Below are 15361 nucleotides of genomic sequence, written 5' to 3'. Positions count from 1 at the left end.
TTTCCCCCCAAAATGCTGCAGTGTGACTCATATGTTTTTTTCTTTCTTAATTTTGCCTTTTTTGTTTGTTGCGATTAATAATCCAAAGCACATTACAATCAGAAAAATATGGGACTTGTACTTCATTCGGCTATCACCACAAAACAGTTGAAACGGTTTTAGATGTAAATCATTAGACACAAAACTCACCGCACGTCACTGGTATAGCTTTCCAATCCTTTTCAAACAACAGTGGTACCTTTACTTACACACGTCTCTATGTACAAAAGTTTCAGGTTACAAAGTACCTGAACAGTAAAATATTGGCTCTAGTCACAAAGGCAATTCGGGGTACAAAGTAAAAAATACAGTAAAGTACGCACTGCCATTCGCAGCTCCTTGAGCCCTACATGGCATCCGGTGCACATGTGTTAATCCTGGCATCCTCTTCGTCTCCTCAGTTAAAGTTAAAAGGTAAATTAATATTTTTATTATTTTTTTGTATTCCTTTTTTATATCATGTGCCTCTCGTTTTATGTTTACTGTGCGGTAATCTAATTTTAACATGTTTTTGTTTCATATTCTGATGCTCTTTTATGGTTAAAAAAAAATCATTTTGCAGGGCTTGGAAGGGATTAGCACATTTACATTCAAAAGGCGTCGCTACTTACAAACTTTTCAGGTTAAAAAGCTACTCCCAGAATCAATCAAATTTGTAAGTAGTGGTAGCACTGTACAGTGCATAGGTTCTCGGCCCCTTTGCTCTGCACTCATTCTGAATGAGCGTTTTAGGGGGTTTTCTGCTACTACCATGTGGTAGTGTCCGAAATGATCAACTTGCCCTCTAAAGTGCTAAAGAAGGAAACAAATAAGCATGTCATAAATGATCATCAACTTTGTTGGAACCTGTTGATTCTGCAGACACAAAAAAATCAGAAATTAATTTATTACAAAAAGTAATCACTTTGGGTCAAATAAAAAGAAGAAACAGGAAATTCCTCATGACGGACAAAGAGTGATGTCAATGGTGCTTAAAAACTGGAGTGCGGTAATGATTATATGTGCGTAGTTTCGCCTCTCTTCACCAGAACATTGATGAAGCTTTTGATGTTCCTCAATTTGTCACTGTCAAAGCTGACGATGAGCTTGCTGAAGCCAAGCGTATAGGGTGTGAATATGGCTGTAGCCGTCGCTTCCTGCTTGGGGCCCACGCGTCCGATCCTGGAGAATGAACACAAGGAACTAGAATCAAATCATTCATACTTCCATTTTTGTCCTTTTGCAGACACGAAAATTAAGTTTCCCATACTCTGGTGAACATTAAAAGCAACAGCTTTTACTATTCTTTCAGTCATCTCACTTTTTAATGTAGCTAAGGAGCGATACGTACTTGAGCGTGATTGGCTTTCCATCAACAAGACCAGCCCCTCCAACGGTGAAACTGCAATCCTGGAGCGTCTCCGGCAAAGGGTTGAGCACGCTCAGCTTCACAGACACTGGTCTATTCAATTTGGCATCTCCCAACAGCTACCCAAAATGGATAAGAAATTACTTTCATTATTTCCATTATTTTACGTTAGGATTTTCAATTCAGAACCAGGACATTTAAAGACCATACCACAGTGTTCCTTTAGCCACATGGGTTTCTAATCAAAAACTGCAGGGGTTTCTTTTTTTACTTAAAGTTTCTCATTAAATTAGTTATTTTGGGGAAAGTTCACAAAAATTATCCATTGTTAGCTTTGAGTGGGCATCACCCATTTCAAGTCCTTATGTGGAAGGTTGAGCAATTCTTCCTTGTCTTAATGAGACAGTGTCAATTATTTGACCATTAGATGTAGCTGTAATGGGTAGTGGAACCGAAAACGAGTGCTAAAAACCACAACGAAGAATGCAAACTACAGAGACTTAAAGTGACCAAACCGAACAGGTTTTCTTCTACTTTTTCTTTTTGCCTAGCCTTTCTCAAGGTTTCAGGTACCCATGGCAGCCGGATGGCTGAGAATTATGTCAACTGCCTTTAGTTGAGGCTCATTTTAGGCCAAATAAATGTAAATTTCTTGACTTACAAGTATTTTTAAAGTCACGTTATAATAATTTATGTATTTTTTCTTATTGTTTAAACCAAGAGTCTCCAACTTTTTTCAAGTCAAGAGCTACTTTTTGTTTACTAATTAGCAGAAAAGGCTACTTGTTTTAAAAACATTTCTAGGATAACAACCTCTTGTGTTTTTACTATGTTATTACCAGGTTAATTATTGCAAAAAGGGTTAAATAGAATCAGTCAGCCACTGAAAAAATAATTTCTCTAGAAAATAACAATTACCTAGCATTGGTAAGCTATTTTCAGAACAGGTCCTTGAACTACTCAGCAGTCCTTTGGGGCTACCCGGTGTCACGATTGGCAAGCCAAGGTTTTATATGAATATTGTTTGTTTTTCTTCTTCATTAATGAATGTCGTTCCACCACTCGGGGGTGGCAAAAAATACACATTGTTCCTTTAAGTCTGCAGAAATGTCTGGAAAGACCCAAACTTGTTCTGTATAGTTTATATTGCCATGTGTTTTAAATGGTAGTTAAAAGTATAGGAAATGTTGCTAACTATAGCAGCCATGATTTTTCTCAAATGTGAAATCAAAACCACCCCCTCAAAAGTGATTCACTAAAGATAGTAACAGAGCTGCGAAATATTGACAGTCGTAATTCAGATAGAATAAACAGAATTTTCAGATTTAAAAAAGAAAGTCCCAGGAGCATTAATAAGCACCCTTTTTAGGTTGCAACAGCAATACTGATTGATTCCTCTGGACGGCTTTCTTTGTTTGAAGATGGACTGCAAATAGATTCAACTCGCCTTTGCATTTAAACTGGTTGGTTGGTTTGTTCCCTTAACCACTAGGGTCGTAGGGGCACTATTTCCTGTGGCGAGCAGCAAAAAGGAATGCTACTTGATATTGTGTTTCATTTTTCATAGTATTCAAGAGAAAATGCATTTTGTAATTTGCTATGAACTAAAATATATTCATAGTATTTGATAGTTCTGATAATAATGACATTTCTTTATCGTATACATGTCTCCAAATTTGGATGCGAGAAGACAGGACAAGGTTTCCCATAACTCTTAACTTAACTCACTTACCTTGATGTCTACTGTTGGCTCATCCAGCACAATCGTCTTCTCGGTCTTGTGGTAGTCAATTGTTTGCTTGTCGATTGTAATGGCCGATAGCTTGATGAGCCGGTCAGATGTGATCACCGACCCGTAAAAGCTGTATTCCATTTTGAGGGAAAGCCGTCTCTCTAATCAAGACAACAACTTGCTTAAGTCGAATACTGTCACGGCTGATAACATATTTGTTTAATCGTTTTTGATAGGAAGTTGCCAATAAAAATCTGAATGATTGAGGCACGATGTGCCAATTTCTTAAGAGCTTCTGACCTTCTCCAGCAGGCACCTCCACTCTGTCGGAGGCAAATCCACAGCTTCCTCCTCGGCCGCCGTTGTAACCCACAGCTTTGGCAAAGAAGAGGAGCGTGAACTTCTTGGCCACCATGCAATTGTTGCTGACTACAGCATATACTTCAAAGTCTGAACCCACAATCATATTATCTGCCAGCTTGATCTATGAAAAAAGAAACATTTTGGTGTGTACTTTTAAGTAGACCCAAAACTACAAATAATGATTGGAATTGAATGAAGGTTGGTCAACCTTTATATGGAGGCCTGGTTCCTCTCCCTGCTGTTGCAGCTTGTTGTGGTGCTGGGCCTTCTCAAAAACGTCCCGCTCCTCTTTAGAGCCTAAAGCATCAAGATACAATGTGAAAAGACAGATTTGAAAAGAATGAGAATATGCACGTTTACCTTCAGGATATTTGTACTCATCTGTGATGTCCTGTCTCTCCTCTGACCCGACAGCTTTGGTGCTGATGAAGCGTCCGACAGATTTCGTCGATCCGCCGAACTTGACAAACGTTCCGTTTGACAATCGCACTAAGTCCACCACGTCTGCATTCACCTAAATGCAATGACCAGGTTAGGTACATTATGCCATCATTACCTCTCTGTGAAACCACAAAACTGATCTTCTTACTGTAAGTATAGAAAATGCATGAATGCATGTACAATCACTTTTTGTTAAAGAAATACATTTAAGTTCTGAAACTGTATCTATTCTCTGTAATGTATACAACTAATTCCAATTTATTAATCCTTTAAATGGTAGTTCCTGATTTTCAAACAATCAATAGGCCGGACATAGGGAAATTAGGACCCGTTAACTCATACGACCAGAACGGAATCAGGACCCAAATGTGTAGTGTTAACCACAAGTTTATTGATAGAAAAAGGAAGGGCAGCGCCTGCGATCCGGTGCTCGCTGGATGCAGGGAGCAAGCCGCTCACGCAATCGGATTGTGAGCCGAATACGGAAGTGGATCTTCCGGAGCAGGAGATGGCGGTGTCAAGGACAGAAAAACAGGTCGATAGCCAGGACAGGAGAGCAAAAACGTGGTCGGGATCAAAAACGAGTCATAAGCTGGGACGGGAGAGCAAACGTGGTCAGAATCAAAAACAGGTCAGTGCCGGAGACGAACGGGGAGATCAGGAACGGATGGGTGGAAAAACTGGGGCAAAAACGGGACAGGTGGGAGTCAGGGTCAAAATGCTTGCCTCGTAACAACACAGGTTCGCTGACGGACTGACAACCGGAGAGTGAAAGGACTTGGCTTAAAAAGGGACAGGGAACCAATCAGGTAGCCCGCAGCGGCTGGCGCCAAATGAGCGGGCACAGGTGATGCTAATTAGTAATCATGACAATTACCAGTATAAGGCCTATCAGGCTATTGAATCAAAAAATAATAAACATATATTGTTTAAGTTCTACCAATATTTATTTCCCTTTTGCTGCAATGCCCACATTTCTCAAAAAGATACAGTGGCGCCTCCTTTTTTATAGGGATGGCCAGATGGGGCCACTTAAAGTCTTGGGGTGGCACACCTGGTATCAGTACTCCTCCCTCCCTATTTTTGAATGCATTCAGGTTATTTCCCCTGACTCTTTGTATAATCTCTCGTGAAGTTTTCTTTTGCAAAGCTCAACCCTATGCTTATTATTTTCCCACCAAATTGAACAGTTTTCAAACTCACCTCAGCAAAAATAAATGGTGCGTCATACTTTTTTGTGAGTTCTCCTTCCTTAATCGCTCTTAGTGCAGCCGGTCCACAGCAGTAGACACCTGACAACATACATTAGACTTTCAACTGATTAACTCGAAATATTTCATATCTCTTCTGACATCGATAAATTACAACACTGATTGTCATATGATAAAGTCTCACCGTACAACTCAAAGATGTGTCTAATTGATGGAAAGAAGTGAAAGTACACTCCGAACATCTATTGGGATGCATTACTTCAGCTGTAATAATCATTTTGCCTTTATAAAGATCATGTCAACTTTATCTTTCTTGGCCTTTAGATTGCGAAGGTCTACTGAATTTTGTGGCCTGTAGGAAATTTCATGGTCACCGTCACTCTTCTCCTGTGGAGTGGGATCGCTGGTTTGCCAACCGTCAAACTCCCTGCCCAAGTCCGGACGGGTCATCCAGCAGTCCACCCAAACATGGAAGTTCCTGTGAAAAAGAAACTGAAGATGAAGGGTTTTCATCATCAATCTTACCCTCGCTGGATGTACCCACCAGATTGAATCCCCCTCCGAAAGACTTTCCCCATCCTCGTCGTAAAGATTTTCAATCATCAAGTTGGCGTTGCTGTCATGGGCAGAACCAAAGTTTGTGACCACCCGACAAGGGATGCCCAAGGCGCGAAGCACTAGAGGAAGCGAGTATTTTGTTATTATTACTTTTATTATCATCATCATTGCCAATACTAGTACAGTATTTTCTTGCTATATTCCGGTTTACTTTTTGTGGTTTCAATACCTTGCAGAGTTTCATAGTGGATTCTGATTGGCTACTTGTTACTCCCACTGTTAACCTGCTCATCAATGAATTTCTTTACTTTGATATTCAAAGCACTGGGCAGAAATCACATTGCATCAACACTTGCTGAGGGATTGCTGTACACCAGTACTGGCTTCCCTCAAGTGACCGTTTTAGATGAATATTATACAGTTATTAATTCCAAGTCATTTTAACCAAAGCTATTATGATAGGATTTATTGAAAATGTAAGTCATTTTTGAAAGGAGTAAAGGATTTTATTAAGGAATGGTTTGTCACCAGTATCAAGAACGACCCAATACTTGGTTATTGCATTGTTTCGAGAAGAGATTTTGATGGCTATTTTGTTATTATTGTCAAAAACCTTTATTTTTATTTTTATAGTCTTCAATTGTTGTGTTTTTTTCCCGAATACTAGATCCACCCAACAAAGTGTATACTTCTTAAAGGGACAGTGTGGATTATTTGACCTCTCAATCTTACTGCAACTGAAAATTCTTGTTGCTAAAAAGCACAAGAAAGAAAACTATGGAGACACAGTGACCAAAATGCACGATTTTCTTCTTAATTATTGCTGAGGTTTTTGATTTTTTTTTTCGGGGGTTTCCATAGCAGCAAGATGGGGGACAATTATTTCAGCCCCTTTAGGAAAGGCTCATGTTGTGTGAAATTCCTCGCCTTTGAGGATTGAAAAAAAAATGCATGTTTATATTATACTTTATGTATTTTGCCTATTTTTTTAAATCCCAATATTTTTTTCAAGAATTAGGTTTTTTTTAAATACTAGGAGGCACAAAACAATACACGCTGTCCTTTTATATGCCTAAGTATGCAGTGATGAAACAAAAATAAGCACAAAAAAGGCCCACTGCGTGCCACAATTTAATAACAATAATAACTAAGTTTTGATCATTTCTTATCATGTCATTGTGTGACTGAATTATTCTTCCCAATGACTCGAGAAAAAAGTCGTGACCAGAGGATCCGTAGATCATCCTCAACATTTGTTTAACTGATTTTTAAGATATGATTGACTTTTTTTATAAAGCCGTGTAAGATTTTTTTTTTTTAAAAAAGGTTGACAAATCACAAATCATTGTGCCTGTTTTTCTGCATTCATATGGACAACACTTTAATTGAAATACTTTCAATCAAAAAGTAAGTGCTACTTCATTTGATTGTCAAAGATTGTATTAATCATCCAAACCAGTAGGTGGCAGCAGATACATTTTTTTTGGTCATATACTTATTATCTGCTCATTAGGTAGCACGTTATATTGATGAATCCTTTAGTTTGATCGATGATTGTTGTTTGTCTACCTGTGCAGCCCACAGCGGCAAACACCCAACACTGGCCGAAACAAACCGGGCCGTCCTCCGCCCACTGGCGCAAGATGTCGCCTGTACCGACCCAATGGCCAGGATGAACGCCTCCGCTGAAGTCGTGCCATTCTCCCACAAGGACACCGTTGTCGTCGTTGCTGTTGATCTGAGGCAACAAAGGTCAGTCGAAATTTTAAACAGTGATTTCCTATCCGTACGGATGACAACATGCTTCTCAGGCTTCGCACCGATGACCAGTATAAAACGTGTTTATATCAGTGAGGTGCATTCAGGGGAGATAGGTGAGGCTTCGGCTCACCTGTCATCCATCATGGTAATAGAAAATGAAAAATATATTAAATGTTTATATTTATTCAGTGTTCAAGTACTATCTAACATCACAATTTCTTTTTGAATATAGCTGAATTTTTGCATTAGATTATGATTATTATCCATACAATCAGTATGTGTTATACAAATATTTCTCAGTTTTTATGGAGTATGTGATATACAGAGATTTCTCAGTCTTTATGGAGACCAGAACAACCTTTTTTGTGGCCTTGTCGACTTATGCTGCATTCCAGAGAAGTAGTATTTCTCCCACTCAGATGACACCAAATTCGACTTTTAAATCTCATCTCATCTAATCTCATTAGCTGTACCGCTTATCCTTATTAGGGTCGCGGGGGCTGGAGCCCATCTCAGCCATCTCCAAGCAGTGGGCAGGGGACACCCTGAACTGGTTGCCAGCCAATCGCAGGGCACACGGGGACAGACAACTCACTCGCTCATTCACACCTAGGGACAATTTGGACCGGCCAATTCACCTGAAATGCATGTCGTTGGAATGTGGGAGGAAACCGGAGTGCCCGGAGAAAACCCACGCAAGCACGGGGAGAACATACAAACTCCGCACAGTAAGGCCAGTAGCTGGATTTGAACCCACGCAGGAGGTTCCCACGACCTCAGAACTGTGCTGCACACGCGCTAACCACCGCTGTGCTGCTCCCGACTTCTAAGTGTTCCAGGCAAATGTAAACATCAAAGATGGCGGATCGCGAAAAAGTGTTCTTTATTTTGCTAATTACAATTAATTTGGACTTCCAGCAAATCTGCCTACTTGCAAGTGCTCAAATTGTGGAGGAAAAATGGCAACTGAGGTCATTACCGCACACTGTATAATCGTGTAAAATCATGTTTTATCTTATCATTCACCATGTTCATGGGCATCGCCATTTTGTCATGTGACGTCCCATTGAAATACTCAATTAAACCCACACTGAAACGACCCAACCTTGATCCAGAAAACGTATGTAATTATAGACCTGTGTCAAACCTACCGTTTCTTTCTAAAATACTTGAAAAAGTAGTGGCACAGCAGCTGAATGATTTCATGTCCGAGAACTATCTCTTTGAATCAATGCAATCAGGATTCAGGGCTAACCACTCTACTGAGACAGCTCTGATTAAGGTAACCAATGATCTCCTACGGGCAATGGACTCTGGCGCATCATCACTTTTGCTGCTGCTGGACCTTAGTGCTGCATTTGACACAGTGGACCATAATATCTTGCTAGAACGGTTGGAAAAATGGATTGGTCTCTCAGGAAACGTCCTCTTATGGTTCAGATCCTACCTCTCAGATAGGACACACTGCGTTAAATATGGCGAATTGACATCTGAGCCATTTAGTGTTACTTGTGGTGTTCCGCAGGGCTCAGTGCTTGGCCCCCTTCTCTTCAGCATCTATATGCTTCCACTAGGTGATATTATTCGCAAGTATAATATCAGTTTCCATTGCTACGCAGATGACACTCAACTCTATCTCCCGATGGAGGAATCTGCCACACTAAACTGTGGAAATTTGGAGGCCTGCCTCACTGAGATAAAAGAGTGGATGTCACTCAATTTCCTGCGTCTTAACTCTGAAAAGACTGAAATGTTAGTTATTGGTCCATCTAAGTCCCGTGACTTATTCTCTAAAACCGCTGTGAACATAGACAATTGCCACATCACACAGAGCGACTCACTTAAAAATGTAGGTGTCATTTTCGACCCCGATCTGTCCTTTCAAACACATGTGAAGAAAATTACTAGAACCGCTTTCTTCCATCTCCGTAACATTGCTAAAATTCGTCCTATACTTTCTTAGTCGGATGCGGAAACCATAATTCACGCGTTTGTTACCTCCCGTCTCGACTACTGTAATGCACTACTTTCCGGTCTTCCGATGACCAGACTCAAGAGTCTTCAGCTGGTACAAAATGCTGCAGCGAGGCTTTTAACAAGGACAAAAAAGTACGATCACATCACCCCAATTTTGGCTAACCTGCATTGGCTCCCTGTTAGCCTAAGATGCGATTTTAAGGTTCTCCTATTACTATACAAAATCATACATGGACTTTCCCCCTCATATCTTTCAGATCTGATTTCCCCCTATGTCCCGACCTGAAGCCTTCCTTCCGAGAGCGCCGGTCTCCTGGTGATCCCAAGAGCCAAGAAGTGTTCCGCTGGTTCGAGAGCGTTCTCCATCCGGGCACCGGTGTTGTGGAATGCTCTTCCCCCTGAGATCCGATCTGCAACCTCAGTGGAAATGTTTAAATCTAAGCTTAAAACTCACTTCTACTCTATAGCATACGAATAACCTAAACTTCTTATATGTAATAACTTGTGAAGCCCTTAGAGACTATTTGTGATTAAGGGCTATACAAATAAAAATGACTTGACTTGACTTGACAAGTCAGGGTACATATTTTTTCTCCGACTTTGCGTCAAGGACCTCCCCCATCGGGTGTCTTTAAAATTATATTTTTTTGGTCGGAGGTTGGAGAATTCCCACTTTTCTGGAATGCAGGATTAGACTTGGAGAGAGAGAGCGAGAGATACATACATATCGTTTAGGCGGCATAATGTAAGGAGCAGGACACAAGCGCTTCTCAGCGAGATGAAGTAAAAACGCAGAGCAGGTGTGCGGTCACAGTACAGTATGAAAGAAGCTTTGATATTAATTGGCATCAAAGATCTCAAGTCAAGAGGTTATGGCCGATCGGCTTGACTCTTCCTGGCTTGCTGGAAAAGTCCTCGATGGTGTGGGAAGATTCCCTTGTTTTTTAAAAAAATTGATCTTTGTTTTTCATTAAATATTATTTTCCCGCGAAGGAGTGAACTTCCGATATCTGAAGCGCTGGGTAGCGAGGCGTCTCTGTACTAACGTACCATGGCGCTGAGCACCCGCGTCACGTAGACTGGGTTTCTCCTGGCTGAGCAGTCCTGATCGGCGTCGGACGCAAATTTAGGGTTTTGGTCCAGGATCTTTAGACAGATGTCCAGAATTCCAGCTTCATACTGCATTGACAGAGAACGGGAGCTAAGTTAGACACTTCTTCAGAAACCCTCAATGATATTGATGGTTTTTTAAACAAACTCTGGCATGAGCACACCTGTCCAAAGTTCCACGGAGTGCCCTTGATGCGTTTGTGCGTGCCTCTGAAGATTTGCCCATGCTGTGCCAACACGTACTCTTGCCGCTTGGCCTCGCCACTCATGTACACGGCGTCATCTGTGTGTTCGTGCACAAAATGGTCACAATTTATAGACCTGTGTTTTTAAGCCAGAACGTAAAAAAAAACCCGTACTTGTTTAAAACCAGAAGTGGCAGACATTTACCAAAATAGAAGTCTAATGTGATCGTTGGAGCTGTTTATTCAGGCACCAAAATTTAGTCTAGCTTCAAAACAAAGCAGCTGTAGACTAAAATAATAGTAATAAGATTTTGATTTTCGCTAAAATGTGAAAAAGCGATATATTTGTTGAAAAATCGGCAGGGGTATTTAAGGGCATAACAGCGGTAGTCTAACGCTCAAAGCAGTTGTGTTGGTCGGCAGGTTAGACGAGGTTTCAGGGCACACTGGTTGACGAAGACTGGAGGACAGAAAATCATTTGTGAAGACAAGAAAAGGGACTAACATGGACACCAAGCGTTGAAGAGCAAAGTGAATTGCCCTAATGTGGTCTTGTGCCCGTTACGGTCTAGAATCAGAGAGTAGAGCCCGATAGGAGCGTCGGGTGAAGACATGACCGTGATGGAGACTTTTCTGCCAACGGGGTCGTGGCTCGCCGAGGCGCTCCACTGGTTGTTCTTTATGGAGTCACTCAACGGGAAAGAAACCTTAGTGCCCGATTCTGTTTGAGGCGAAGGACCTGAGGGGAACATTTCAAAGCTAAGACACGTGCGAGTCTTCAGCGATCGAGGCTCTACCAACCAGTGTGGACGACGATGTTGAATCCGTCATTGGCTTTGAGGGTCTCGCTTCCAAGCTGCTGGTGGACAAAGACGGTGAAGGCTTGTCCCCGACGAACGATCAGACGCCGGTCCTCGAAGGCATCTGCGTTGTGGCTGATTTTGTTGCCCTCGATGTTCAGGTCGCAGCGCTCGATAGCCAGAACTCACACAAACGCATCGTACGTTACGGACAGGTTTATATGAGTGATGTGCATTTAGGGGAGGCAGGGCCTTATCGGTCTTCATGGAATTATGATATTGAAAATAAATCAGACGGTTATATTCATGGGTGTAATCCAAGCACCCCAAAAAATTATGCTATTTTTAAAATTATTTTCCTTAATTTAAGACAAGATAAGCTTAAACATAATGATAACTCTATGTAAAAATATAAAAAAGAACAAAAAATGTGACCAACGCATTGTCGAAATTACTCGACTGCCTTGAAATGGTTCGGCCCATTTGATTCCAAGCACCGTTTTAAGATGTAGTCTGATACTTTTGTATTTTCTCCTTTTTCATTTTCATCACATTTTGATGGGTTATCTATAAACCATTTACAATTTAAAAATTTATTCATTGTTACTTATTTTTATAATACTGAATTCTTATCTTCTTGGCAATAAAACAGCTTCTGTTTGAGAACACAGAGGTCGGTTATATATGTGAATGGGTAAGTGTGAAGCACATTTTAAAGTGCTTTGGGAGGTCTTCATTGACTTGAAAAGCGCTATATAAATGCAGACCATTTATCCATCCATTATCTGCACTGCTTATCCTCAGTAGGGTCGCGGGGGTGCTGGAGCCCATCCCAGCTATCTTCGGGCAATGGGCAGGGGACACCCTGAACTGGTTGCCAGCCAATCGCAGGGCACACAGGGACAGACAACTCGCTCGCTCATTCACACCTAGGGACAATTTGGACCGGCCAATTAACCTGACATGTTTTTGGAATGTGGAAGGAAACCGGAGTGCCCGAAGGAAACCCACACAAGCACGGGGAGAACATACAAACTCCGCACAGGAAGTCTGGAGCTGGATTTGAACCCACGACAGGTTCCCATGACATGACTGTGCCGCACAAGCGCTAACCACTGCGCCGCCGTGCTGCCCCCCATATATATATATATATATAATCAATTATTACCTATTTAAATAACTGAATTACTATTTTAAAGACTGAAAGATGATTGTATGTGGTTGTTGGTGGAAAGGAGAAGAGAAGACACTCTGGCTGCTCAGCACCCCCAAAGCTCTGAACCTAAAATTGCCCCATGTTATATTTATTCAGTGTTGTTGTTGTTCCTCATTTAACTTCACAAATTCTGGATTTTATTTTTCAAAATTGCTAATTTTACACTTGATATCAGTGATGTTATTAAAAAAAATCAGTACATAACGCACTTCTGTGCAGAGCGTCTGCATCTGCAGAGTGAGACATGCGATTCTCTTGCCTCATGACAGAGGGCGATAGTGAGAGCAGGGATTCTCAATTGGCGCAAGTCAAGCCATCCGGTCATTTTTTTCTCATTACACGGACTATCATTACGAAAGATCTATTGGGGCTTTTAATCCAAATGAGCAGTGCATACACTCCATTTTTAAGGTAAGGTTAAATACGTTTTTTTCTATTCTAGTTTATATATTGCTTTGTCAATCTGCCGATTGATGGGAAACAGGTTAATTTATTTGTAAATCTGCCTCCTCAGAAACGAACCTCACTGGTTGAAAGTGACCACTTTTTAAATCACTTTGGTTTGATTTTTGTTTTTTAAAACATTATTTTATTACACAGACAGACAAACATGCACAGTCATGTATAAGGTGGTTGTTTTAAACTCCTCTCTTTTAATACATTGCATTCAATTGAATTTTGCACTTAAAAAACAAAACTTTATTTGCACCAAATTGTCATTTAAATTTTATTTCAATGTAATACTTACAAAGAGCAAAACTGAACTTATTATCATGTTACTTAAGAAAACAACAAAAAAAAAAAATGGTAGACAATAAAATTGGGAAACATTTGCAGTACTTTGAACTAGGTAAGACAAAATTTCAGGATTGATTTTCTTATTTAGTCAGAGAAAAAGATAAAACATATTTTTAACAAAGCCAAATATTCTACCGTTACGTAACATTTGATTCCATGTGTGGTCTTAAAATGATACATTTACTCATCAAAATGTTATATAAAGTTATTTAATAAATGAATACTTGTCATTCATTGCACTCCTAAAGAAAATAGTCTTTTTGTTGAAAAAACATACAACATATCTAGTTATTTCTCCTAATTCACATAATATGGCTTAATATTATTTTATTGCATATTTTTTGAAACATTTGACAATTATCCTTTCACATTAACATTGATGTAAACACACCACCAGCTCCTCTAAAAACCACGCTTTTACGAAAATATTTGGAAACCAAACGGAATTTAATGACCCGCCATGAAACCTTTACTTGAAACATGAATATCCGATGTCTTGAGTGTGAAAATGGCTCTTAGCGTTCCAACAAATATGAATTTATGACTTTCCCAAAATAAACTGCACAAATATACCGTGTGAATGGCAGAATAGTCGTACTTGTCTCTAAGGTCACAAAATCCATCATTTGAATCAAAAGCTTAAAACATTGTCCTTTGCGCTTACCTCCATTCATGATTGCGGTGACACTGGAGGTGTTCCTGTGCGTGGTGTCCTGAAGCAATGCGACAGCTTCGCTCTTGATCCTGCTCGGTATTCGAAACCAAGTGAAACCAGAGTGGGCTCTTGGGCTCATAATTCTGTTTTTAGTTGGAAGGCCACACGGACTTTGACAGTTTCTTCTTTCTCTTTTGGAGGATCTTAATTTTCTTTCAAAGTCCATTTGAAGCGGGATTTGGGCCAAATATATTTACAATACAGTAATCCTTCATTTTTCAGGAGGGGTACATTCAAAACACAACCTGTAATACGTGAAATTTGTGAAATAGTAACCTTTCACGGTGCACGGATCCCTTAACCGTATGGGTTGTCGAGGCACCAATGAGGACGCAACTCTGGACAGCCTTCTCTACTATTGACTGTCCCTGCCTATTCTTGGGTCGTGACAAAGTTGGCAGCAGTTCATTCTTTAATGTTGTCGGCCCAGTTCTTTTTCGGTGTCCTTTCCTCCAGTAACCTTTGTTATTTATTTATTTTACAATTACACGATGAAATACTCTAGTCTAGACTATACATAAATATCAAAGAACAAAACCTTTGTACAGGTTCAAAACATTCATTGAATTAAAGTACTGTACTGTATTCTTTAACTGTAAATATTTATTTGTTACGTACATACTCTCTTAAAGACTGTTTTGACAATCAGAATATAGAACACAAACCAAGATAAAAAATGCCCGAACCAGCAAGATCGATGAAGATGAACTGCATTATAGCGAGGGATTATTGTATTAAATGGAAAGAGTGTATTATTTGGAGCCTCCCAGTGGTTGAAAAAACATATTGAATAGAAAAATAAGGAAAAAATACACAATGCATTTTTGAATACTCCTGGGTCAAGAAATTTAGAATCATTGCACATAACCTGAGACTCACCTGCCCTTCTGCTGCTACAAGTACCCAAAAACGCAAATGTTCAAGATTGAAATGAATGGAAATACTGTAGCTCTATTATTTTATATTTTGTTCTTGACTTCTCAAAAACAGTTTCTTTAAGGTGTCACGACCAGCACACAGGGTAGAACCAATAGCGTAACGTTTTCTCACAATTTTATTAAAAGAAAGAGGAAGGGCAGCGCCCGCGATGCGATGTTCGCTGGACGC

At 40.2% G+C, this 15361-nt stretch overlaps 1 protein-coding gene across 1 annotated transcript; it reads right to left on the bottom strand.

The window, feature by feature from the left end:
• Positions 1 to 1034: 1034 nt before the first annotated feature.
• Positions 1035 to 14333, bottom strand: LOC148369488 (protein-glutamine gamma-glutamyltransferase 2-like). The gene is made up of 15 exons (XM_088329822.1): positions 14204 to 14333; positions 11527 to 11709; positions 11231 to 11464; positions 10705 to 10823; positions 10481 to 10609; positions 7262 to 7430; positions 5679 to 5811; positions 5509 to 5612; positions 5127 to 5215; positions 3843 to 3996; positions 3691 to 3779; positions 3420 to 3603; positions 3120 to 3280; positions 1370 to 1506; positions 1035 to 1200 (listed from the first exon to the last, which is right to left on the bottom strand). The coding sequence occupies exons 1-15, from the start codon at positions 14331 to 14333 to the stop codon at positions 1035 to 1037; spliced, it is 2181 nt and encodes a 726-aa protein (XP_088185948.1).
• Between the last annotated feature and the right edge of the window lie 1028 nt (positions 14334 to 15361).

Source organism: Urocampus carinirostris, chromosome 3, assembly GCF_059441175.1.
Source record: "Urocampus carinirostris isolate Australia breed hairy pipefish chromosome 3, RoL_Ucar_1.0, whole genome shotgun sequence".
In the NCBI taxonomy this organism is placed as follows: Eukaryota; Metazoa; Chordata; class Actinopteri; order Syngnathiformes; family Syngnathidae; genus Urocampus; species Urocampus carinirostris.
This window is presented reverse-complemented; position numbering and strand designations above follow the sequence as displayed.

Bases quoted from the DNA above. Each gene is read 5' to 3' on its own strand.
- LOC148369488 (XM_088329822.1), bottom strand. From the start codon at position 14,333: ATGAGCCCAAGAGCCCACTCTGGTTTCACTTGGTTTCGAATACCGAGC. The intron at 10,824-11,230 runs GTTAGTCCCTTT...ACGAACACACAG, and splicing joins CTTCAACGCTTGGTGTCCAT to ATGACGCCGTGTACATGAGT. The intron at 3,780-3,842 runs GTAAACGTGCAT...TTGATGCTTTAG, and splicing joins TGAGTACAAATATCCTGAAG to GCTCTAAAGAGGAGCGGGAC.